Raw genomic sequence first — 25,110 nt, forward strand, 5'->3', positions numbered from 1 at the left:
CTTTTCGCGGATCATGCTGCTTCCCCTCGTACTTCGGAGCCCTGCACTTAGCTGCTCTGCACACAGTAAGCGCTCAATAAATACGATTGATTGATTGATTGATTAGCACAGTGCCAGGAGCATAGTATGGTGCTTAACAAGCACCATAATTAGTACTTGAGACCGTTTCTTAATTCCAGATATTCTCTACTTCTTTTCATTTAGCATAGCGTCTCTTTAGCATCGTTTTAAAACAGATTCGGGAGATTAGTACAGTGCTTGGCACGCATTGAGCGTTCAAATTCAACCGAACGAACGGCTTTGCTAAGACTCCAAATTAAATTCGACACGTTTTAAGACTGAAAAGGAGGCTTTGTCGGTTCAAGGTGTGTTTAGCACAGCATTCCCGGCCCCGATGCCCGTTTTCAGGATGAAAGGGACCTTTATGTTCATTCGAAGGCAGGTTGGGTACGGCGTCCGTAACCGACGCCAGAACCGGGATCGTTTGGGCTGAAGTCAAGAAACGCTGGATTCAGTCACTCAATCGTATTTATTGAGCGCTTATTGTGTGGAAAGCACTGTACTAAGCGCTTGGGAAGTCCAAGTTGGCAACGTATAGAGACGGTCCCTACCCAACAGCGGGCTCACAGTCTGGAAGGGTTGCAGGGGCCCCACGGAAAAGGAAAAGCCCCCGGCCCCACTTCCTTCAATCGTATTTACTGAGCGCTTACTGTGCGCAGAGCACTGCACTGAGAAGCGGCGTGGCTCAGCGGCAAGACCCCGGGCTTGGGAGTCGGAGGTCGTGGGTTCTAATCCCGGCTCCGCCCCGTGTCTGCCGTGTGACCTTGGGCAAGTCGCTTAACTTCTCCGAGCCTCAGTGACCTCATCTGTCGTCCGTCTCCCCCTTCAAATCAATCATATTTATTGAGCGCTTACTGTGTGCAGAGCACTGCACTAAGCGCTTGGGAAGTACAAGTTGGCAACATATAGATTTGTTCTATATTGTGTTCTATACAGTTCCATACCCTTCTAGACTGTGAGCCCGCAGTTGGGTAGGGACCGTCTCTAGATGCTGCCAACTTGGACTTCCCAAGCGCTTAGTCCAGTGCTCTGCACACAGGAAGCGCTCAATAAATACGACTGAATGAATGACTGGGCAAGTCACTTCTCTGTGCCTCAGTTCCCTCAGCTGTAAAATGGGGATTAAAACCGTGAGCCCCCCGTGGGACAACCTGATCACCTTGTACTCCCCCCCGGCGCTTAGAACAGTGCTGCGCACGTAGTAAGCGCTTAACAAACGCCATCATTGTTATTATTATTACTACTAAGCGCCTGGAAAGGACAATTCAGCAACAATGACCCGACCCCGGCCTCCGGAGAAGGCGGACTCACCATCGCAGGGGTTCACGGCCACGGCGGCTGCGCTCCCGGCCACGCAGCCCGACAGGAAGGACACGTAGAAGGGGGATTTGCCCTCGGGGCCGGACTGGCCCAGTTGGTTCAAGTTGGCAAACAGGGGGAAATAAACGATGGAGAAGGGCACGTCCCTGGGGGCGGCGGCAGAGAAACCAGAGGGGAAAGGGTGGAAGAAATGAGTAAGAAAGGGCGGAAAACCCATTCAATCATTCATCGGATCGTCCGGCCCTTTTCCCAGACGATCCCAGACTTTGGGAACCCTTCTGTTGGCCCTCCGCTCCCAGAGGGGTTAAGCCAGCGAGGCAACCGCGGGATGAAGGAGGGAGAGGGGAAGGGATGCCTCCATTCCGGTGTTTTCCCATTTTTCTACGACCTCCTGTTGAAGTCTTACCCCCCCAGTTGTATTTATTAGGATTTTTCCCGGCGGTTTTTTCCAGACATAAATCTGCGTTGCTCCCGGGAGGGCTAAAGCGGCTTAGGCGGGGGATCTGGGGAGGCTGGGGGCGACTACAAGAAAGCCGCGCTCCCGGAGCTTCCGTTCCTTTCCCCAACTTGAGCCCCTCTTGGCCGTGGCCCCCAGACCCCAGTCATCGTCATCAATCGTATTTATTGAGCGCTTACTATGTGCAGAGCACTGTACTAAGCGCTTGGGAAGTACAAATTGGCAACACATAGAGACAGTCCCTACCCAACAGTGGGCTCACAGTCGAGCGATAATGGCAGGGACCGGGCGAGGGAGGATGCTTGGGTCGTCGACGTTTGCTCGTGCTAAGCAACCACATAGAGGTTGGAAGAAATCTTACCTCCTTCCCTTCCCCACAGCACCTGTATATATGTATGTACATATTTATTACTCTATTTATTTATTTATTTTACTTGTACATACCTATTCTATTTATTTTATTTTGTTAGTATGCTTGGTTTTGTTCTCTGTCTCCCCCTTTTAGGCTGTGAGCCCACTGTTGGGTAGGGACTGCCTCTAGATGTTGCCAATTTGTACTTCCCAAGCGCTTAGTACAGTGCTCTGCACATAGTAAGCGCTCAATAAATACAATTGATGATGATGATGATGATGAAGAAATGAGTAAGGAGGGGCGGCAAACCCATTCAATCACTCATTGGATCGTATTTATTCATTCAATCGCATTTATTGAGCACTTACCAGGTGCAGAGCACTGTACTAAGCACTTTATATGGATATATGTTTGTACATACTTATTACTCTATTTATTTATTTTACTTGTGCATACCTATTCTATTTATTTTATTTTGTTAGTATGTTTGGTTTTGGTCTCTGTCTCCCCCTTTTAGGCTGTGAGCCCACTGTTAGGTAGGGACTGTCTCTATATGTTGCCAATTTGTACTTCCCAAGCGCTTAATACAGTGCTCTGCACATAGTAAGCGCTCAATAAATACTATTGATGATGATGATGATGATGATGAAGAAATGAGTAAGGAGGGGCGGCAAACCCATTCAATCACTCATTGGATCGTATTTATTCATTCAATCGCATTTATTGAGCACTTACCGGGTGCAGAGCACTGTACTAAGCACTTTATATGGATATATGTTTGTACATACTTATTACTCTATTTATTTATTTTACTTGTGCATACCTATTCTATTTATTTTATTTTGTTAGTATGTTTGGTTTTGGTCTCTGTCTCCCCCTTTTAGGCTGTGAGCCCACTGTTAGGTAGGGACTGTCTCTATATGTTGCCAATTTGTACTTCCCAAGCGCTTAATACAGTGCTCTGCACATAGTAAGCGCTCAATAAATACAATTGATGATGATGATGATGATGATGAAGAAATGAGTAAGGAGGGGCGGCAAACCCATTCAATCACTCATTGGATCGTATTTATTCATTCAATCGCATTTACTGAGCGCTTACCGGGTGCAGAGCACCGTACTAAGCACTTTGTATGGATATATGTTTGTACATACTTATTACTCTATTTATTTATTTATTTGACTTGTACATATCTGTTCTATTTATTTTATATTGTTAGTATGTTTGGTTTTGTTCTCTGTCTCCCCCTTTTAGGCTGTGAGCCCACTGTTGGGTAGGGACTGCCTCTAGATGTTGCCAATTTGTACTTCCCAAGCGCTTAGTACAGTGCTCTGCACATAGTAAGCGCTCAATAAATACGATTGATGATGATGATGATGATGAAGAAATGAGTAAGGAGGGGCGGCAAACCCATTCAATCACTCATTGGATCGTATTTATTCAATTGCATTTATTGAGCGCTTACTGGGTGCAGAGCACCGTACTAAGCACTTTATATGGATATATGTTTGTACACACTTATTACTGTATTTATTTATTTATTTATTTTACTTTACTATTCTATTTATTTTATTTTGTTAGTATGTTTGGTTTTGTTGTCTGTCTCCTATTTATTTATTTATTTATTTTACTTGTACACATCTGTTCTATTTATTTTATTTTGTTAGTATGTTTGGTTTTGTTCTCTGTCTCCCCCTTCTAGACTGTGAGCCCGCTGTTGGGTAGGGACCGTCTCTAGATGTTGCCAACTTGGACTTCCCAAGCGCTTAGTCCAGTGCTCTGCACACAGTAAGCGCTCAATAAATACGATTGATTGATTGATTGATTGATTGAGGACAATAAACAGACACATTCCCTGCCCAGGACGAGCTGACAGTCTAGAGGGGCCCGGGACCCCCGGGGTCTGTGAGCCTGTATCGTCCCCCTCCGGAAGAAGCGGCTTGGCCTGGTGGCTGGAGTCCGGGGCTGGGAGTCAGAAGGACCTGGGTTCTAATCCTGGCTCCGCCACTTGTCTGCTCGGTGACCTTGGGAAAGTCACTTCACTTCTCTGGGCCTCAGTTACTTCATCTGTAAAATGCAGATTAAGGCTGGGAGTTCGGTGTGGCACCGGGGCCGTGTTCAACTGGATTAACTGCTCAATCTCGGGCTTATTCCCCATTTTACAGACGAATAATAATAGTAATGTTGGTATTTGTTGAGCGCTTACTATGTGCCAAGCACTGTTCTAAGCGCTGGGGGAGATACAAGGTGATCAGGCTGTCCCACGGGGGGCTCACAATCTTAACCCCCATTTTGCAGATGAGGGAACTGAGGCACAGAAAAGTGAAGCGCCTTGCCCAAAGTCACACAGCTGACAAGTGGTGGAGCTGGGATTAGAACCCACGACCAAGTAACTGAGGGCCAGAGAAGTGAAGTGGCTTGCCCAAAGTCACTCGGCTGACAGGTGGTGGAGCCGGGATTAGAACCCACGACCTCTGACTCCCAAGCCTAGATAAGAGGTAATCAGGTTGTCCCCCGTGGGGCTCACAGTCTTAATCCCCATTTTACAGATGAGGTAACCGAGGCCCAGCTCTGCCACTTGTCTGCTGTGTGACCTTGGGTAAGTCGCTTCACTTCTCTGGACCTCGGTTCCCTCATCTGTAAAATGGGGATTGAGACTGAGCCCCTCATGTGGGACAGGGACTGTGTCCAACCTGAACCTTGGGAATTTGTACTTCCCAAGCGCTTAGTACAGTGCTCTGCACATAGTAAGCGCTCAATAAATACGATTGATGATGATGATTTGCTTGTGTCCATCCCAGCGCTTAGTACAGTGCCCAGTACATAGTACGTGCTTAACAAATACCATCATCATCATTAACTGGTATCGATCTCAGCGCTTAGTATAGTGCCTGGCGCATGGAGAGTGCTTAATAAATACCATTAACAACAACAACAACACTGGAAAGAATTGATCAAGTATGGAAGTAGCAGGGCCTAGTGGGAAGAGCACAGGCCTAGAAGTCCGAGGACCTGGGTTCTAATCTTGCATCTGCTGCATCATTCATTCATTCATTTAATCGTATTTATTGAGCACTTACTGTGTGCAGAGCACTGTACTAAGCGCTTGGGAAGTACAAGTTGGCAGCACATAGAGATGGTTCCTACCCAAGAACGGGCTCACAGTCTAGAAGATATATCATGATAATAATGGTATTTCTTAAGTGCTCAGTATGTGCCAAGCACTGTACTATGCGCTGGGGCAGATCCCACATAGGGCTCACAATCAAAGTAGGTGGAAGAACAGGTATTGAATCCCCATTTTGCAGATGAAGGAACCAAGGTCCAGGGAAGTAAAGTGACTTGTCCAAGGTCCCACAACAGATACGTGGCAGAGCTGGGATTAAAACCCAGGTGTTCTGACTCCCAGCCTGTGTTCTTTAATTTAATTTAATTTTGGTATTTGTTAAGCGCTTACTATGTGCAAAGCACTGTTCTAAGCGCCGGGGCGGATGCAAGGTGATCAGGTTGTCCCACGTGGGGCTCCCAGTCTTCATCCCCATTTTCCAGATGAGGGAACTGAGGCCCAGAGAAGTGAAGTGACTTGCCCAAAGTCACACAGCTGACAATGGGTGGAGCCGGGATTTGAACCCATGACCTCGGACTCCAAAGCCCGGGCTCTTTTCCACTGAGCTACGCTGCTTCTTTCCACCAACTGTCAGCTGTGTGACTTGGGGCAAGTCACTTCACTTCTCTGTGCCTCAGTTACCTCATCTGTGAAATGGGGATTAAAACTGTGAGCCCCCTGTGGGACAACTTGATCACCTTGTAACCTCCCCCAGCGCTTAGAACAGTGCTTTGCACATAGTAAGCGCTTAACACATGCCATCATCATCATCACTAGGCCATGCCGCTTGTCAGCTGTGTGACTTTGGGCAAGTCACTTCACTTCTCTGTGCCTCAGTTACCTCACCTGTGAAATGGGGATTAAAACTGTGAGCCCCCTGTGGGACAACTTGATCACCTTGTAACCTCCCCCAGCGCTTAGAACAGTGCTTTGCACACAGTAAGCGCTTAACACATGCCATCATCATCATCATCACTAGGCCATGCCGCTTTGTATGTTATGAGGCAGACTGTGAGCTCGTTACGGGCAGGGAACGTGTCTGACGTTATATTGTAACCTCCCAAGCGCTTTGCACACAGTAAGCGCTCAATAAATACAATTAATAGTGCCAATGGGGCAGTTCACCCCAATTCTCAGGGCCTCATTTACCACATCTGTAAAACGGGGATTAAATCCTCCCTTCTATTTAGAGTGCGACGCCCATGATGGATCAATCAATCAATCAATCGTATTTATTGAGCGCTTACTATGTGCAGAGCACTGTACTAAGCGCTTGGGAAGTACAAATTGGCAACACATAGAGAAAGTCCCTACCCAACAGTGGGCTCACAGTCTGGGTACTCTGTCCAATCTGATGATTCTGCATCCACCCCAGCGCTTAGTGCAGTGCCTGGCACATAGTAAGCGCCTAACAAATACCATTATTATTATTGATTCCCCACTCCCTGTGGGCGGACACAAAATAATCAGGTTGGACACAGTCCCTCGTCTCTAAGCTCGCCGTCTAAGAGGAAGAGGAGGGAACCTTATCCCCATTTTACCAACGAGAAAACAGGCTCAGAGAAGTTCAATCAATCAATCAATCAATCAATCGTATTTATTGAGCGCTTACCGTGTGCAGAGCACTGTACTAAGCGCTTGGGAAGTACAAGTTGGCAACATATAATGACTTGCCCGGGGTCACACAGTAAACCAGTGACGGAGCTACGCCCCTCCCAGAGCTGAGCTCCTTCCCCTGGGAACACCCTTCTTCTAGAACGGTGCTCAGTGCTTAGAACAGTGCTTTGCACATAGTAAGCGCTTAATAAATGCCATTATTATTATTATTAGACAGGAAACTTGCGTGGGCAGGGAATGTGGCTGTTCTATTTTCCTCTCCCAAGCACTTAATACAGTGCTCCGCACAGGGGGCCCAGACTGAGCGCCCTCCTTCCTCTCCCTCTCCTCCCCATCCCCGCCGCCTTACCTCCTTCCCCTCCCCACAGCACCTGTATATATATATATATATATATATATATATATATATATATATATATATATATGTTTGTACATATTTATTACTCTATTTTACTTGTACATATTTATTCTATTTACTTTATTTTGTTAATATGTTTTGTTTCGTGGTCTGTCTCCCCCTTCTAGACTGTGAGCCCGCTGTTGGGTAGGGACCCTCTCTAGGGGGAGACAGGGAATAAAACCGAACGTATTAACAAAATAAAATAAACAGAATAGATACGTACAAGTAAAATAAATAAATAAATTTTAGACTGTGAGCCCACTATTGGGTAGGGACTGTCTCTACATGTTGCCAACTTGTACTTCCCAAGCGCTTAGTACAGTGCTCTGCACACAGTAAGCGCTCAATAAATACGATTGATTGATTGATTAATAAATATGTTCAAACATATATACATATTAAGTAATGAAGTCACTTGACTTCTCTGGGTCTGAGTTACCTCATGTAGAAAATGGAGGTGAAGACTGGCAGCCCCATATGGGACAGGGACTGAGTCCAACTTGATTACCTGGTCCCCGGCTCAGCGCTTAGCACAGTGCCTGGCACATAGTAAGCACTTCACAAATTCTATTTCCTCTTCTCCCACTGCGTCGCCCTGACTTGCTCCCTTTAATTCATCCCCGGCTGCCAGCCCCATGCCGATATCCCTCATTTATTTATTTCTATTATCATCATCAATCGTATTTATTGAGCGCTTACTATGTGCAGAGCACTGGACTAAGCGCTTGGGAAGTACAAATTGGCAACATATAGAGACGGTCCCTACCCAACAGTGGGCTCACAGTCTAAAAGTTTCCCCCTCTAAACTGTCAGCTCGTTGCGGGCAGGGAATGTGTCCGCTTATTGTTGCATTGTCGTCTCCCAAGTGCTTAGTCCAGCGCTCTGCACACAGTGGGCGCTCAACAAATACGCCTGAATGAATGCTTGGCACGTAGTAAGCGTTTACCAAATACCATCACTATTATTATATCATTACCAAGCACTGAGGTAGATATAAGATCATCAGATTGGACACAGTCCCCGCCCCACAATCATTCAATTGTATTTATTGGGCGCTTACTGTGTGCAGAGCACCGTACTAAGCACTTGGGAGAGGACAAGAGAACAACAGACACATTCCCTACCTATAATGAGCTGACAGTTCGGGGCCGGGGGGGGGGACACACAGACATTAAAAGAAATAAATAAATGACAGATAAGGACATAATAATAATAATAATGGCATTTATTAAGCGCTTACTATGTGCAAAGCACTGTTCTAAATGCTGGGGAGGATACAAAGTGATGAGGTTGTCCCACGGCGGGGGGCTCACAGTCTTAATCCCCATTTTACAGATGAGGGAACTGAGGCACGGATAAGTTAAGTGACTTGCCCAAAGTCACACAGCTGACAGTTGGAGGAGCTGGGATTTGAACCCACGACCTCTGACTCCAAAGCCCGGGCTCTTTCCACTGAGCCACGCTGCCTCATAGGTGTTCATTCATTCAGTCAAATTTATTGAGCGCTTACTGTGTGCAGAGCACTGTACTAAGCACTTGGGAGAGGACACCAGAATAAACGGACACATTCCCTGCCCACAACGAGTTCACAGTCTAGAGGGGGAGACGGACATGAATAAAAAGAAATCGGTCTAGGCAGGAAGAAGAGAAGCAGCGGGGCTCAGTGGAAAGAGCCCAGGCTTGGGAGTCAGAGGTCATGGGTTCTAATCCCGCCTCCGCCACTTGTCAGCTGTGTGACTCTGGGCAAGTCACTTCGCTTCTCTGGGCTTCAGTCACCTCATCTGGAAAATGGGGATGAAGACTGTGAGCCCCACGTGGGACAATCTGATTACCACGTATAGCGTGGCTCAGTGGAAAGAGCCCGGGCTTTGGAGTCTGAGGTCATGGGTTCGAATCCCGGCTCTGCCACATGTCTGCTGGGTGACCTCGGGCAAGTCACTTAACTTCTCCGAGCCTCAGTTACCTCATCCGTAAAATGGGGATTAAGACCGTGAGCCCCACAGGTGGGACAACCTGATCACTTTGTATCCCCTCAAGCGCTTAGAACAGTGCTTTGCACATAGTAAGCGCTTAACAGTCAACCAATCAATCGTATTTATTGAGCGCTTACTGAGTGCAGAGCACTGTACTAAGCGCTTGGGAAGTACAAGTTGGCAACATACAGAGACAGTCCCTACCCAACAGTGGGCTCGCAGTCTAAAAGGGGGAGACAGAGAGCAAAACCAAACATACCAAGAAAATAAAATAAATAGAATAGATATGTACAAGTAAAATAAATGAATAAATAAATAGAGAAATAAATATGTACAAACATCTATACATATACACAGGTGCTGTGGGGAATCAATCAATCAATCGTATTTACTGAGTGCTTACTGTGTGCAGAGCACTGTACTAAGCGCTTGTGAAATACAAGTCGGCAACACATAGAGACGGTCCCTACCCAACAGTGGGCTCACAGTCTAGAAGGGGGAGACAGAGAACAAAACCAAACATACTAACAAAATAAATAGAATAGATATGCACAAGTAAGATAATCCTCTCTCCACCCCGTCCCCCTCTTCATCCCCCCATCTTACCTCCTTCCCTTCCCCACAGCACCTGTATATATGTAGATATGTTTGTACATATTTACTACTCTATTTATTTATTTATTTATTTGACTTGTACATATCTATTCTATTTATTTTATTTTGTTAGTATGTTTGGTTTTGTTCTCTGTCTCCCCCTTTTAGACTGTGAGCCCACCGTTGGGTAGGGACTGTCTCTATATGTTGCCAACTTGTACTTCCCAAGCGCTTAGTCCAGTGCTCTGCACATAGTAAGCGCTCAATAAATACGATTGATTGATTGATTGATTCCCCACAGCACCTGTATATATGTATAGATGTTTGTACATATTTATTTCTCTATTTATTTATTTATTTATTTTACTTGTACATATCTATTCTATTTACGATGATGATGATAAATAAATAGAGTAATAAATATGTACAAACATATATACAAGTACTGTGGGGAAGGGAAGGAGGTAAGATGGGGGGATGGAGAGGGGGACGAGGGGGAGAGGAAGGAAGGGGCTCAGTCTGGGAAGGCATTAACACTGCTTAGAACAGTGCTTGGCACATAGTAAGCGCTTAACAAATGCCGTCATTAATATTATTATCTCATCCCCAGTTTCCCGATGACTGAGCCCCCCGCCCGGTCAGTGGGCCCGCCCCCAGCCCCCACCTACCTCAGCAGCGTGGCCCCCAGGCCCTTGTAGAGCCCCGCGACGCCCCGACTCCGGAGCAGCTCCCGCGTCAGCTGCGTGGCCGTGGGCCTCGTCTCCACCGCCGCCGTCTCCGCCGGAGCCTGGGCCGCCAGAAGTTTCTTCTGGGCCGCTGTGAGAGGGAGGCGACGGGAGAGGAGCGGGACGTTCACCTCCGGACCCCCCCAGGGAGCACCGGGACAGGGATGGGGGGGAGCCACCGGAGTCATCGAGCCCTGTTTGGAAGGGTGGGCCACCCGTCCCGCCCCCCTCCCCTCCGGGTTAGCGGGGCTGGGGGGCGGGCGGGGGTTAGCTGCCAGTTTTCAGTCTTTGCCTCTACAAATACTATTATTATTATTATTCCCAGATGTTCGGAAATCTCCAGCCTGGCTCCGGGAGCCACCGCCACTTTCAGGGAAGATGAGGGAAACCAGCGTAAAGAGAGACACAGCTTTTCCCAGCTCAATCAATCAATCAATCGGATTTATTGAGCGCTTACTGTGTGCAGAGCACTGGGCTAAGCGCTTGGGAAGTCCAAGTTGGCAACATATAGAGACGGCCCCTACCCAATAGTGGGCTCACAGTCTAAAAGCCACGACGGCTGCCCACTCTCCCTCTCCACGACACTCCGCGGATGGATCCCACTTCTTCCAAGCGGGGTGCGGGGGGAGCGTCCCGCCGGCTCAAATGCCGAGCTAAATGATAATGATGGTATCTACGAAGCGCTTACTATGTGCCAAGCACTGTGCTCAGTGCTGGACGGTTTCGTACCCAAGGGGCCTCTGGAAGTCTTGGCAAATTTTGGGACGTCGGGAACAGATGCTCCCCTGAAGGGAAGGCAGGATGATGGAAGTTTCCCCGTGGACTGGCAGATGCCCGGCTATTTGCAAGGCGCTTTCCCAGCCGATTCATTCCATCATTCACTTAATCGTATTTCTTGAGCGCTTGCCGCGTGCAGGGCACTGTACGAAGCGCTTGGGAGAGGACGACAGAGCAATCCAACAGACACATTCCCTGCCCACGGTTAGCTTACAGTCTAGAGCCTATTAAATACTCGGGGCCAACCAGGGAAGACCCCAGGAATACTCAGTCCATCAGGGGGGCGGGTGGACAACGCAGAAATTGAGATCGTAAAGAGGTGCAAGTCACCTGCTCCAGGTGATACAGGAGGGCCTTCTAGACTGAGATGCTTCTAATAATAATAATAATAATAATAGCAATAATAATTATGGTATTCTTGTGTCAAATGCCATTCTAAGAGCTGGGATAGTTACAAGCTAAACGGGCTGGACGTAATCCGTGTCCCACATGGGGCTCACAGTTTTAGCAGAGCGGCCTAGTGGAAAGAGCCCGGGCCTGGGCTCTAGTCTCGGCTCCGCCTTGTGCCTCTGTGTGACCTTGGGCAAGTCACTTCACTTCTCTGGGCCTTAGTTCCCTCATCTGTAAAATGGGGATGAAGACCGTGAGCCTCACGTGGGACCTTATTACCTTGTTTCTACCCCAGTGCTTAGAACAGTGCAGCTTGTACTTCCCAAGCCAACTTGTACTTCCCAAGCGCTCAGTACACAGTAAGCGCTCAATAAATACGACAATGAATGAACAGTGCTTGGCACATAGTAAGCACTTAACAAATACCATTACCCCCATTTTCCAGAAGAGGTAGCTGAGGCCCAGAGAAGTGAAGTGACCTTCCCAAGAAGATGAATGGCGCAGCAGGGATTAGAATAATAATAATGATGGCATTTGTTAAGTGCTTACTATGTGCAAAGCACTGTTCTAAGCGCTGGGGAGGTTACGAGGTGATCGGGCTGTCCCACAGGGGGCTTACAGTCTTTATCCCCATTTTACAGATGAGGGAACTGAGGCACAGAGAAGTGAAGTGACTTGCCCAAAGTCACACAGCCGACAGTTGGCGAAGCCGGGATTTGAACCCACGACCTCTGACTCCAAAGCCCTTGCTCTTTCCACTGAGCCACGCTGCTTCTCAATAATAAATAATAACAACGGTATCTGTTAAGCACTTACTACGTGCCAGGCACCGTACTAAGCGCCGGGGTCGACCCAAGCAAATCGGGTTATACACGGTCCCGGTTTCACGTGGGGCTCACGGTCTCAATCCCCATTTCACAGACGAGGTAACTGAGGCCCAGAGGAGAGAGTGACTTGCCCCAAGTCACCCAGCAGATGCGCGGCAGAGCCAGGATTAGAACCCAGGTCCTTCCGACTGCCGCGCTCGATCCACGGGGCCTCGCTGCTTTTCCTTGATCGTTCCTGGCCGTCTCCCCCAACCCCCCGAAATCCGCTCCGACCCCTGGCATCCTCGGGCAGCAAAGCGAGGGCTGACGGGCTCAGCCTGGAGCCCCAAAAATCAGGTTTGGGGGGGAAATGGGGGAGACAACTCTCACAAAGAGGCAAAGAAAATACCAGCCGCTCAGTTCAGCTCCCGCTGGCCCGGGGAGGGTCCCGCCAGGCAGTTTGGGGGCGGGCACCCCGAAGTCACGCCATGCCCCTCTGCAAGGCAGAGAAGAGGTTTAGACGCTGAGGGTCGGGGGGCCGGTCCCTCCCCTCTCGATGCTACCCACCGTTCCCTGCCGGACTGAGTCACAATCATAATAATTATGGTATCTGTTAAGGGCTTACTATCATCATCAATCCTATTTATTGAGCGCTTACGGTGTGCAGAGCACTGTACTAAGCGCTTGGGAAGTACAAAGTGGCAACATCTAGAGACAGTCGCTACCCAACAGTGGGCTCACAGTCTAAAAGGGGGAGATAAAACCAAACATACTAACAAAATAAATAGAATAGATATGGACAAGTAAAATAAATGAATAGAGTAATAAATATGTACAAACATACATGCCGGGCACGGTACTAAGCCTTGGGGGCGGTTAGAAGCCAATTGGGTTGGACGCCGTCCCGGTCCCCTGTGGGGCTCAGGGTCTCCACCCCCATTTTCCAGATGAGGAAACTGAGGCCCAAGAGAAGTGAAGTGACTTGCCCAAGGTGACGTGGCAGACAAGGGGTAGAGCCAGGATTAGAATCCATGACCTTGTGATGCCCAGGATTAGAATCCATGGCTTCGTGATGCCCAGGCCCAGGCTCTAGCCGCTACGCTGTGCTGCTTCACATGCCAACTTTGCGGGGGCAAGATGGATAATAATAATAATAATAATGGCATTTATTAAGCGCTTACTATGTGCAAAGCACTGTTCTAAGCACTGGGGTCGGGGGGGATATACAAGGTGATCAGGTTGTCCCACGTGGGGCTCACAGTCTTAATCCCCATCTTACAGATGAGGTAATTGAGGCACAGCGAAGTGAAGCGACTTGCCCAAAGTCAGCTGACAAGTGGCGGAGCCGGGATTTGAACCCATGACCTCCGACTCCAAATAATAAAACCAATAATGATGGCATTTATTAAGCGCTTACTACGTGCAAAGCACTGTTCTAAGCGCTGGGGAGGTTACAAGGCGATCAGGTTGGCCCACGTGGGGCTCACAGTCTTCATCCCCATTTTACAGATGAGGGAACTGAGGCACAGAGAAGTGAAGCGACTTGCCCAAAGTCACCCAGCTCACAAGTGGCGGAGCCGGGATTTGAACCCGTGACCTCCAACTCCACATAATAATAATAATGATGATGGCATTTATTAAGTGCTTACTATGTGCCAAACACTGTTCTAAGCGCTGGGGAGGTTACAAGGCGATCAGGTTGGCCCACGTGGGGCTCACAGTCTTAATCCCCATCTTACAGATGAGGGAACTGGGGCACAGAGAAGTGAAGCGACTTGCCCCAAGTCACCCAGCTGACAAGTGGGGGAGCCGGGATTTGAACCCACGCCCTCCGACTCCAAAGCCCGGGCTCTTTCCACTGAGCCATGCTGCTTCTCTGGAGACCCCCCAACCCAACCCGGGGGACCCGCTCTTCGCCCCCAGCTCTGCCAGTCTCCCCCCCGGCCCTCCGCCCGATCCACCTGGTCCCCCCGGGGCAGCGCAGAGGGAAGGGTCACCGTCTCACCCGCAAGCCCCCGCCCTGACCGGTGCCCACCCCCGGAAGGGAAACTGAGGCCCTGGGGTCCGTGGGCTGGCAGCTGCCCCCGCCGGGGGACCCTCCGGCCCAGGTGGGGCCCCTCCCTCCCGGCCCCCCGCGCCCGGCCTGGGTTACCGATGCGTCCGGCGTCCTGCAGCTGGATCTTCAGCATCTCCATGGGGGTTGTGACAATGACCTGGCACGTGCCCGCGCCACAACCGGCCAACATCTCCTTCAGCAGCGTCAGCTTCTTCCTAAGGACGGCCGCGAGGGTCAATCAATCAATCAATCATATTTATTGAGCGCTTACTATGTGCAGAGCACTGGACTAAGCGCTTGGGAAGTACAAATTGGCAACATAGAGATACAGTCCCTACCCAACATTGGGCTCACAGTCTAAAAGGGGGAGACAGAGGACAAAACCAAACATACTAACAGAATAAAATAAATAGAATAGATATGGACAAGTCAAATAAATAAATAGAGTAATAAATATGTACAAACATATATACATATATACAGGTGCTGTGGGAAAGGGAAGGAGGTAAGAGGGTCAGCAGGGGCACCTGCTGCCCGCTCCCCAAACCGCCTCCCGGGGCCTCCGTCTTCCCCCGCCAGAAAATGGGAATAAAAATAATTATCATGATAGTACTTGCTAGTGCTCACTACGTTGGGTAGGGACTGTCTCTATATGTTGCCAATTTGTACTTCCCAAGCGCTTAGTACAGTGCTCTGCACATAGTAAGCGCTCAATAAATACGATTGATGATGATGCACCAAGCACTGTTCCGAGTGCTGAGGTCGATACAACGCCATCAGGTTGGACTGTCCCTGTTCCACGTGGGGCTCACAGTCTTCACACCCATTTTACAGGTGAGGAAACTGAGGCAAAGAGAATAATAATAATAATAATGGCATTTAGTAAGCGCTTACTACGTGCAAAGCGCTGTTCTAAGCGCTGGGGAGGTTACAGGGACCGTCTCTATGTGTTGCCAACTTGTACTTCCCAAGCGCTTAGTACAGTGCTCTGCACACAGTAAGCGTTCAATAAATACGATTGAATGAATGAATGAATCAGGTGGTCCCACGGGGGGCTCACAGTCTTAATCCCCATTTTCCAGATGAGGTCACCGAGGCCCAGAGAAGTGAAGTGACTTGCCCGAAGTCACACAGCTGACAATTGGCGGAGCCGGAATTTGAACCCATGCCCTCTGACTCCAAAACCCGGGCTCTTTCCACTGAGTCAAGCTGCTTCGGCGAAGGGACTCCCACAAGGTCGCACACGGCGGACATTTGGCGGGGCCGGCATTAGAACCCACGACCTTTGGACGCCGAGACCCATGCTCTATCTGCAACAATGCCATGCTGCCCTCTCAATCAATCGTATTTATTGAACGCTTACTGTGTGCAGAGCACTGTACTAAGCGCTTGGGAAGTACAAGTTGGCAGTGCCCCAAGCCCAAACTGTCCTCTAGACCCACCCCTCCTGGGGAAACTGAGGTAAAGAGCAGGAGCCCCAAGGCCCAAGAGCACCCAGGCTCTAGTGGCAGAGAGCCAAGGGCGGGGACGGGCGGTGGTGCCAACCTTCGCCCTGCCCCTCGGTGCCCAGGATCCGCCGGGCCGCACCTCTTCTCCCACGTGGGGCCACGGGGGCGTCTGGAGGGCAGAGGGTGGCCCGGGCTGGGGGAGGAGGGGGCGTCCACCATGACGACTGATGGGGGGAGCAGAGGGTGGCACAGAGGGAGGTGCCCAGTCCAGCTCTGGGACAACAAGAGACAGGGAGGCGGTGGGACAGCCCCCTTCCCTTCCTGCCGGGGTCCGGCCAAACTGACCGAAAACGCCCCAAAAGGCCCCTCAGCCAAAAGGAAGCAGCCCACCCGCGCCCAGAAGACCTGGGTTCGAGTCCCAGCTCTCCCACTTGTCTGCTGTGTGTGACCTTGGGCAAGTCACTTCATTTCTTTTAGACTGTGAGCCCACTGTTGGGTAGGGACTGTCTCTATATGTTGCCAACTTGTACTTCCCAAGCGCTTAGTACAGTGCTCTGCACATAGTAAGCGCTCAATAAATACGATTGATGATGATGATGATGATTTCTCTGTGCCTCAGTTCCCTCATCTGCAGGGGGATTGCGACTGTGAGACAGGTCCTGTGTCCAACCCGATTTGCTTGTCTCCACCCCAGCGCTTACTACAGTGCCCGGCACCCAACAGTGTGCCAAGGGCTGGAATGGAGACGAGCAAATCGGGTTGGGCGCAGACCCGGTCCCACGTGGAGCTCACTGTCTCAATCCCCATTTTACAGATGAGGGAACTGAGGCCCAGAGGAGTGATTTATCCAAAGTCGTCATACAGCAGATCAATGATGGGGCAGGGATGAGAACCTATGACCTTCTGGCACAGGGAAGAAGTGAAGTGACTCACTCAAGGTCACACAGCACCCAGCAGGTAGGTCTTCTAGCTCCCAGGCCCGGGTTCTTCCCCCTAGGCCACACTGTTTCCCGCTTAGTCATTTTAGGACGGTTTGGTGGAATCCTGTGCAGCCCCAGGGCCCTGCCCAACCTCTGGGATAATAATAATAATAATAATAACAATAATCATAATAATGGTATTTGTTAAGTGCTTACTATGTGCAAAGCACTGTTCTAAGTGCCGGGGAGGTTACAAGGTGATCAGGTTGTCCCACGGGGGGCTCACAGTCTTAATCCCCATCTTACAGATGAGGGAACTGAGGCCCAGAGTAGTGAAGTGACTCACTCAAGGTCACACAGCACCCAGCAGGTAGGTCTTCTAGCTCCCAGGCCCGGGTTCTTCCCCCTAGGCCACACTGTTTCCCGCTTAGTCATTTTAGGATGGTTTGGTGGAATCCTGCACAGCCCCAGGGCTCTGCCCAACCTCTGGGATAATAATAATAATAATGGTATTTGTTAAATGCTTACTATGTGCAAAGCACTGTTCTAAGAGCTGGGGAGGTTACAAGGTGATCAGGTTGTCCCACAAGGGGCTCACAGTCTTAATCCCCATCTTACAGATGAGGGAACTGAGGCCCAGAGAAGTGAAGTGACTCACTCAAGGTCACACAGCACCCAGCAGGTAGGTCTTCTAGCTCCCAGGCCCGGGTTCTTCCCCCTAGGCCACACTGTTTCCCGCTTAGTCATTTTAGGATGGTTTGGTGGAATCCTGCACAGCCCCAGGGCTCTGCCCAACCTCTGGGATAATAATAATAATAATGGTATTTGTTAAATGCTTACTATGTGCAAAGCACTGTTCTAAGAGCTGGGGAGGTTACAAGGTGATCAGGTTGTCCCACGAGGGGCTCAGTCTTAATCCCCATCTTACAGATGAGGGAACTGAGGCCCAGAGAAGTGAAGTGACTCACTCAAGGTCACACAGCACCCAGCAGGTGGGTCTTCTAGCTCCCAGGCCCGGGTTCTTTCCCCTAGGCCACACTGTTTCCCGCTTAGTCATTTTAGGATGGTTTGGTGGAATCCTGCACAGCCCCAGGGCCCTGCCCAACCTCTGGGATAATAAAAATAATAATAATAATAATAATAATAATGGTATTTGTTAAGTGCTTACTATGTGCAAAGCACTGTTCTAAGTGCTGGGGAGGTTACAAGGTGATCAGGTTGTCCCACGGGGGGCTCACAGTCTTAATCCCCATCTTACAGATGAGGGAACTGAGGCCCAGAGTAGTGAAGTGACTCACTCAAGGTCACACAGCACCCAGCAGGTAGGTCTTCTAGCTCCCAGGCCCGGGTTCTTCCCCCTAGGCCACACTGTTTCCCGCTTAGTCATTTTAGGATGGTTTGGTGGAATCCTGCGCAGCCCCAGGGCCCTGCCCAACCTCTGGGATAATAATAATAATAATGGTATTTGTTAAGTGCTTACTATGTGCAAAGCCCTGTTCTAAGTGCTGGGGAGGTTACAAGGTGATCGGGTTGTCCCACGAGGGGCTCACGGTCTTAATCCCCATCTTACAGATGAGGGAACTGAGGCCCAGAGAAGGGAAGTGACTTGCCCAAAGTCACCCAGCTGCCAATTGGCGGAGCCGGGATTTGAACCCGTCGATAAATACGATTGATTGATTGATATATGTATATATGTTTGTACCCGGCAACCTCCGGGGTGCGGGGCTCTCTGAGAGTGGGAGTTCCCCACGGGGCCCCGCGGGACCGTGGCATGGCCTTCCCGGGAAGCAGGCCGGAGCTGTACCGCTGGAAGCGGCGGGCGAAGACGGCGGATGCCAAGGTGATAAGGGAGCTTTGCCCCCCGTCCCAGGGGGCCCGAGGGCCGGCACACCCCATGCGACCCCCGCTCCGCCCGTCCCTAAGCCGTCGACCCCCGGGCCTGGAAACACTCTATTTATTTATTTATTTAACCTGTACATATCTATTCTATTTATTTTATTTTGTTAGTATGTTTGGTTTTGTTCTCTGTCTCCCCCTTTTAGACTGTGAGCCCACTGGTGGGTAGGGACTGTCTCTAGATGTTGCCAACTTGGACTTCCCAAGCGCTTAGTCCAGTGCTCTGCACACAGTAAGCACTCAATAAATACGATTGATTGATTGATTGATTGTACGTATTTTTTACTCTCTTTATTTCTTTATTTTACTTGTACATATCTATTCATTTTATTTTGTTAATATGTTTTGTTCTGTTCCCTGTCTCCCCCTTCTAGACCGCGAGCCCACTGTTGGGTAGGGGCCGTCTCTAGATGTTGCCAACTTGGACTTCCCAAGCGCTTAGTACAGTGCTCTGCACACAGTAAGCGCTCAATAAATACGATTGATTGATTGATTGTATGTATTTTTTACTCTCTTTATTTCTGTATTTTACTTGTACATATCTATTCATTTTATTTTGTTAATATGTTTTGTTCTGTTCCCTGTCTCCCCCTTCTAGACCGCGAGCCCACTGTTGGGTAGGGGCCGTCTCTATATGTTGCCAACTTGGACTGCCCAAGTGCTTAGTACAGTGCTCTGCACACAGTAAGCGCTCAATAAATACGATTGATTGATTGAACATATTTTTTACTCTATTTCTTTATTTTACTTGTACATATCTATTCTATTTATTTTATTTTGTTAATATGTTTTGTTCTGTTCCCTGTCTCCCCCTTCTAGACCGTGAGCCCGCTGTTGGGTAGGGACCGTCTCTATATGTTGCCAACTTGGACTGCTCAAGCGCTTAGTACAGTGCTCTGCACACAGTAAGCGCTCAATAAATACGATTGATTGATTGCTTGACCTCTGACTCCAAAGCCCGGGCTCTTCCCACCGAGCCACGCTGCGGACTGGCTCCGTTCCACGCCTTTCTGCCGCCCTCCTGCCCCCGCCACGCCCACTCACCCATCCTTGGCCAGGTGGTGTCGGAAGAAGTCGTTGGCGGCGAGCTTGATGGCTTTCTCCGGCGTGACGAGAGTCAGGTTCACCGCGGCCCCTGGGGGAGGAGGAGGAGGAGGAAGGGGAGGAAGAAGTCAGGGGGGCGGGGGATGCCACCACCCTCTGCCAGTTGCCCCTGGGATCCCGCCCCTACCCCCGGCCTAGTCCCCTTTCCTCTACATCCCAGATTCCCCGAGGTCCGAGCCAACGCCAGGGAAGAAGACAAGAGAAACAGGAGACGGGCGACGGGGAGGGGACGGCCGGGGCCCCATCGCCCTCCTTCCGCCCGCCCACCCCCACCGGATTGGGAAGGGGGAGAGCAGGCGGGTGGGATTGGCACGGCGTCCTCCCTCCCGCCGTGGCCTGAACGGATCTCCTCCCTCGGAGTCCCCGGAGGGCGGCTATTCCGGGAGCCAGAGGACGACCTTGGACGACGAGGGCAGCCAGAGGACGTGGGCCCAGTGCCTGTGATCCCACGGGCACGGAACGTGCCCCGGCTGCGGTCCTGCCACCCGATCTCTCCCCCACGGGATCCCCGGACCACCCCCAGGCCTTGCCCGCCTCTTCCCGGCCCTTCCAGGGCACCCGATGGGAGGGATTCTCCCTTCATTTAGACTGTGAGCCCACTGTTGGGTAGGGACCGCCTCTATATGTTGCCAACTTGTACTTCCCAAGCGCTTAGTCCAGTGCTCTGCACACAGTAAGCGCTCAAGAAATACGATTGATTGATTGATTCTTTCTCCAGAGCCACCCAGCTGGCAAACGGTGGAGTTTCATTCGTTCATTCAGTCATTCATTCAATCGTATTTATAGAGCGCTTACTGTGTGCAGAGCACTGGACGAAGCGCTTGGGAAGTCCAAGTTGGCAACATCTAGAGACGGTCCCTACCCAACAGTGGGCTCACAGTCTAGAAGGGGGAGACAGACACCAAAACAAAACACGTGGACGGGTGTCAAAACCATCAGAACAAATAGAATTAAAGCTAAATGCACATCATTAACAAAATAAATAGAATAGTAAATGTGGACAAGTAAAATAGAGTAATAAACCTGTACAAACATATATACAGGTGCTGTGGGGAGGGGAAGGAGGTAGGGTAGGGGGGATGGGGAGGAGGAGAGGAAAAAGGGGGCTCGGTCTAGGAAGGCTTCCTGGAGGAGGTGAGCTCTCAGTAGGGTTTTGAAGGGAGGAAGAGAGCTAGCTTGGCGGATGTGCCGAGGGAGGGCATTCCGGGCCAGGGGGAGGACGTGGGCCGGGGGTCGACGGCGGGACGGGTGAGAACGAGGCCTAACGGTGAGGAGGTGAGCGGCGGCAGAGGAGCGGAGGGTGCGGGCTGGGCTGCAGAAGGACAGAAGGGACGGGAGGTAGGAGGGGGCGAGGGGATGGACAGCCTTGAAGCCGAAAGTGCGGAGTTGGGAATCTTGTGGGGGTTGTGTTTGCCCGAAAGCAGATGAAGCCAGGTTCTCTCCACGCGAAACCCCTTAGAGGATAATCCCCCGCTCCTCCTGGACCCCAGAAACCCCAGGCCAGCAGTGCCCTTCGCCTAGTGTGCCCAGAAATGCCCAGCTGAGGGTGACTGGCACGGCTCTGAGAGCCTATCTCTGCCTGGAGCCTCCCTCTACGTCACTCAATAATAATAATTACGGTACTTGTGAAGCGCTTATAATGGGCCAAGCACTGTTCTAAGTGCTGCGGTAGATCCAAGATAATCAGGTTGGATTTGATTATCCACCTCACGTGGAGCTCACGCTCTTAACCCCGTTTTACAGATGAGGGAACTGAGGCACAGAAAAGTGAAGTGACTTGGGCAAGGTCGCCCGGCAGACGTGGGGCGGAGCCGGGATTAGAACCCAGGTCCTTCTGACTTCCAGGTTCTAGCCACTAAGTCACCCTGCAGACTATAATCAATCAATCAATCAATCAATTGTATTTATTAAGCGCTTACTGTGTGCAGAGCACTGTACTAAGCGCTTGGGAAGTACAAGTTGGCAACATATAGAGACAGTCCCTACCGAACAGTGGGCTCACAGTCTAAAATAAGCTATAATAAACTAAAATAAGCTTTAAGCTCAGTACTGGGGTGGAGACTGTGAGCCCCACGTGGAACAGGGACTGTACATAACCCGATTTGCTTGTCTCCACCCCAGTGTTTAGTACAGTGCCTGGCACACAGTAAGCGCTTAAGAGATACCATCGTTATTATTATGACAGTATAATAATAGACACATTCCGTGACCACAAGGAGCTCAGTTCCCTCATCTGTAAAATGGGGATTAAGACTGTGAGCCCAACGTGGGACAACCTGATCACCTTGTATCCTCCCCAGCACTTAGAACAGTGCTTTGCACATAGTACATATTTTTACTATTCTATTTATTTTATTTTGTTAATATGTTTTGTTTTGTTGTCTGTCTCCCCCTTCTAGACTGTGATCCCGTTGTTGGGTAGGGACCGTCTCCATATGTTGCCAACTTGTACTTCCCAAGCGCTTAGTCCAGTGCTCTGCACACAGTCCGAGCTCAATAAGTACGATTGAACGAATGAATGAATGTGTCTGTTCTATTGTTCTACTTCCAAAGAGCTTAGTCCAGTGCTCTGCACACAGTAAGCGCTCAATAAATACGACTGAATGAACTTCCACCCACTCAGTCAGAAGCCCAGAAGACCGGCCGGGCCTAAGGAAGGGGATGCTTAATCCCTGGGGCTCTGACAGCTCCCTCCCCGTCCTCCGGCCCTGGGTTCAAATCACCAGCCCGCCTTGGGGAAAGGCACAGAGAAGCAGCGCTAGAGCCCGGGCCTGGGACAGAAGGACCTGGGTTCTACTCCCGGCTCTGCCACTCGTCTGCTGGGTGACCTTGGGCAAGTCATTTCTCTGGGCCTCAGTTCTCTCATCTGGAAAATGGGGATTGAGATGGTAAGCGCCATGGGGGACAGGGTCTGTGTCCGACCCGATTAGCCTGTATCTACCCCAGTGCTTAGTAGAGTGCCAGGCATATAGTAAGCGCTTAATAAATACCGTAAAAAAAATTTTAAAGGCACAGACATGCACAGGCACACACGTTCATGTCCACCTTTCCCCTTGGCCAATCCCCAGTCGGGGGGCCAGGCCCCTCTCCCTTTTCCGAGCCACGGAAAGCGGAGAGACGGTCAGCTGATGGGCCGGCCCGGCTCCCGAATGTCCGGAGCCGGGCCCGTTTCCGTGGAAACCGAACTCCAGCAGAGCCTGTGAGCGGTCCAGCGTGGGATTGGGAGGCTGGCCCCGGTAGCCATCTCAGCAGCTTCCTCACTCACTCCCTCCTCTCCCTTGCGGACCTCAGGGCCCAATGACCCCGCAGGAGGGTCCGGCTCAATTTGAACTCAGACATTGGAGGGTTCTTTTCTGGGGGTCCCACCGGGCCTTCTCGGAGCCCCCCGAGAGAGCAGACAGGAGGCAGGGGAGGGGTCTTCCCCGTCTCCAGCCCCTTGTCCACTCTGGTTCTCTCTGGAGCCGGACACCGGTGCCACCCTTGACGGGGCGAGGCGGGGACCCTCACCTCGGTACATGCCAAAGTAGCCCTCGGAGCGGATGGTCTTGATGAGACAGTCGGACCTGTGGGGAGAGAGGAGCCAGTTGGCGCGCGGACCCCGGGCCCCATCCGTCCTCCTGACGTCACCTCTGGATCCCAGCGGCCCTCATCCGGTGACTCGGTTTACCTCCCTCCCCAGAGGGTCCCAGAAGCCCACAGCTCGGCCAGGGGCCTGCTCTCCTGGGTCTGGTGCCCAGTGCCGGCTGCCCCCCGGGGCCCCCCGCTTCACACCCGCCACGGGCCGCCCACTCTGTCCCCAGCCCCGGCGTGACTCAGCATGGAGGTTCCCCGGGGGTCCAGGATTGGGGGGCTGGCGCAGTGGGGTCCTGGGTCCGCGGCGGGTGGGGGCGGTCCCCGCGACTCACATGCTCGTGTACATGCGTTGCCCATTCTGCTGGTTCTGCAGGCGTGTCTTGGCGAGGTCGATGGGGAACACGCAGGTGACCCCAATCAGGCCGGCTATCCCTCCATTGATCAGCTTGGCTGGCAAACTGCCGAGGCACGGAAGGGAAGACCCCCCCACCAGGGGGGTCAGGGTGGGGGGCTCCTCTCCCACCCGAGGAAGGGCCCCGGCGTTCGGCTGCAGGGAGGGGCTGCGTCCATCACCCCCCCCCCCCCCCCCCGGCCCCCTGTGTCCCCCTTCTCCTCCCCTCCGATGCAGGGGTGGGCAGAGAGACCAGGACGAGGCCCGGAGAGTCGGGGCCTCTCGGATCCGGTGGTTTTAAGGGGTCTGGGGGTGAGAGAAAGGGTGGGGTCTCCCTCCAGACCTAAAGAGGGGTACAAGGCCGAACCCCGGGGGTCGGCGGTGGGGAGAGGGGTGGTCCGGGATGAGGAGGGGAGGTGGGGGAGGGGAGGGACCGCTTGGGGAGGAAACAGATGAGGAGGAGGGCGGAAGGAGAGGCGGAGGGAGGGTGGGCCGGCCTTGGGGGGGTGACCAAGGCGGGGGGCTCCTCACCTGATTTGTTTCTCAGCCATTTAATTCCCACTGGGTCCAGGAGGGAGCTGAGAGAGTGGGGTGGGGGTGGGCGGGGGGCCGCAGTCGTGTGTGCCCGGGTCGGGGGAGCGGGGGCCTTATGCAATCCTGCCACGGGCCGCCTCCGATTCCCGAGTTTCCGAGACCTGGGTGGAGACAGAGGGGCGCGGACGGGATCAGAGGGGCCGCGGGGGACCCTGGAGCCCGGCCCTCCCGCGGCGGGCTTCTCCCGGTCCAGGTGACCCGCACGCCCCCCAACCCGGCCGGCGCGCCCCCGCCCTCCGGGGCGCCCCGGTGGGTCCATGTGCCCGCCGGGGGTGGCCGTGGCACCGGGCGCCCCGGAGGAGGCGATGGGAGGGGACGGGTGGCCACCCCCCGGGGCCCGAACCGGCTCACCCCCACCTCTCGCATTCCCGGCTGCCAACCAGCCGACCACACGCCCGCGCGTGCACACATGCACACGCAGAGACACTCACACACACATACATGGCCAGGCGCGCTCCTGTTCTTAAAGGGCCAGGCCATGGCATCGCCCCCATCCAACGCCGGTCCCGAAGTGGGGGTCCCCACTGGCGATGCTGGAACCCGGGTGAGC

General features: G+C 51.7%; 2 protein-coding genes across 3 annotated transcripts in view; one reads left to right on the top strand and one right to left on the bottom strand.

Annotated features, from left to right (window-relative positions):
• Positions 1–25,110, bottom strand: part of SLC25A22 (solute carrier family 25 member 22) — a 59,787-nt gene that overhangs the window by 7,751 nt on the left and 26,926 nt on the right. The window contains exons 1-8 of one of the 2 annotated variants that reach the window (XM_038764313.1): positions 24,912–24,946; positions 24,498–24,661; positions 23,908–24,033; positions 23,510–23,565; positions 19,943–20,033; positions 14,731–14,849; positions 10,549–10,696; positions 1,372–1,526 (exon numbers count right to left, since the gene is read on the bottom strand). In XM_038764313.1, the coding sequence (XP_038620241.1) occupies positions 1,372–1,526; positions 10,549–10,696; positions 14,731–14,849; positions 19,943–20,033; positions 23,510–23,565; positions 23,908–24,033; positions 24,498–24,517 (715 nt within the window). In that variant the 5' untranslated portion in view covers positions 24,518–24,661; positions 24,912–24,946. Of the gene's footprint in view, positions 1–1,371; positions 1,527–10,548; positions 10,697–14,730; positions 14,850–19,942; positions 20,034–23,509; positions 23,566–23,907; positions 24,034–24,497; positions 24,662–24,911; positions 24,947–25,110 lie in introns of those variants that run through there. The other variant, XM_038764314.1, reaches the window with a different exon arrangement.
• LOC119944161 (cuticle collagen 39-like) overlaps positions 24,616–25,110 on the top strand; it is a 50,491-nt gene continuing 49,996 nt past the window's right edge. The window contains exon 1 of the mRNA XM_038765379.1: positions 24,616–25,104. Coding sequence (XP_038621307.1) covers positions 24,616–25,104 — 489 coding nt within the window. The remainder of the gene's footprint in view (positions 25,105–25,110) is intronic.

Source organism: Tachyglossus aculeatus, chromosome 22 (genome assembly GCF_015852505.1).
Source record: "Tachyglossus aculeatus isolate mTacAcu1 chromosome 22, mTacAcu1.pri, whole genome shotgun sequence".
In the NCBI taxonomy this organism is placed as follows: domain Eukaryota; kingdom Metazoa; phylum Chordata; class Mammalia; order Monotremata; family Tachyglossidae; genus Tachyglossus; species Tachyglossus aculeatus.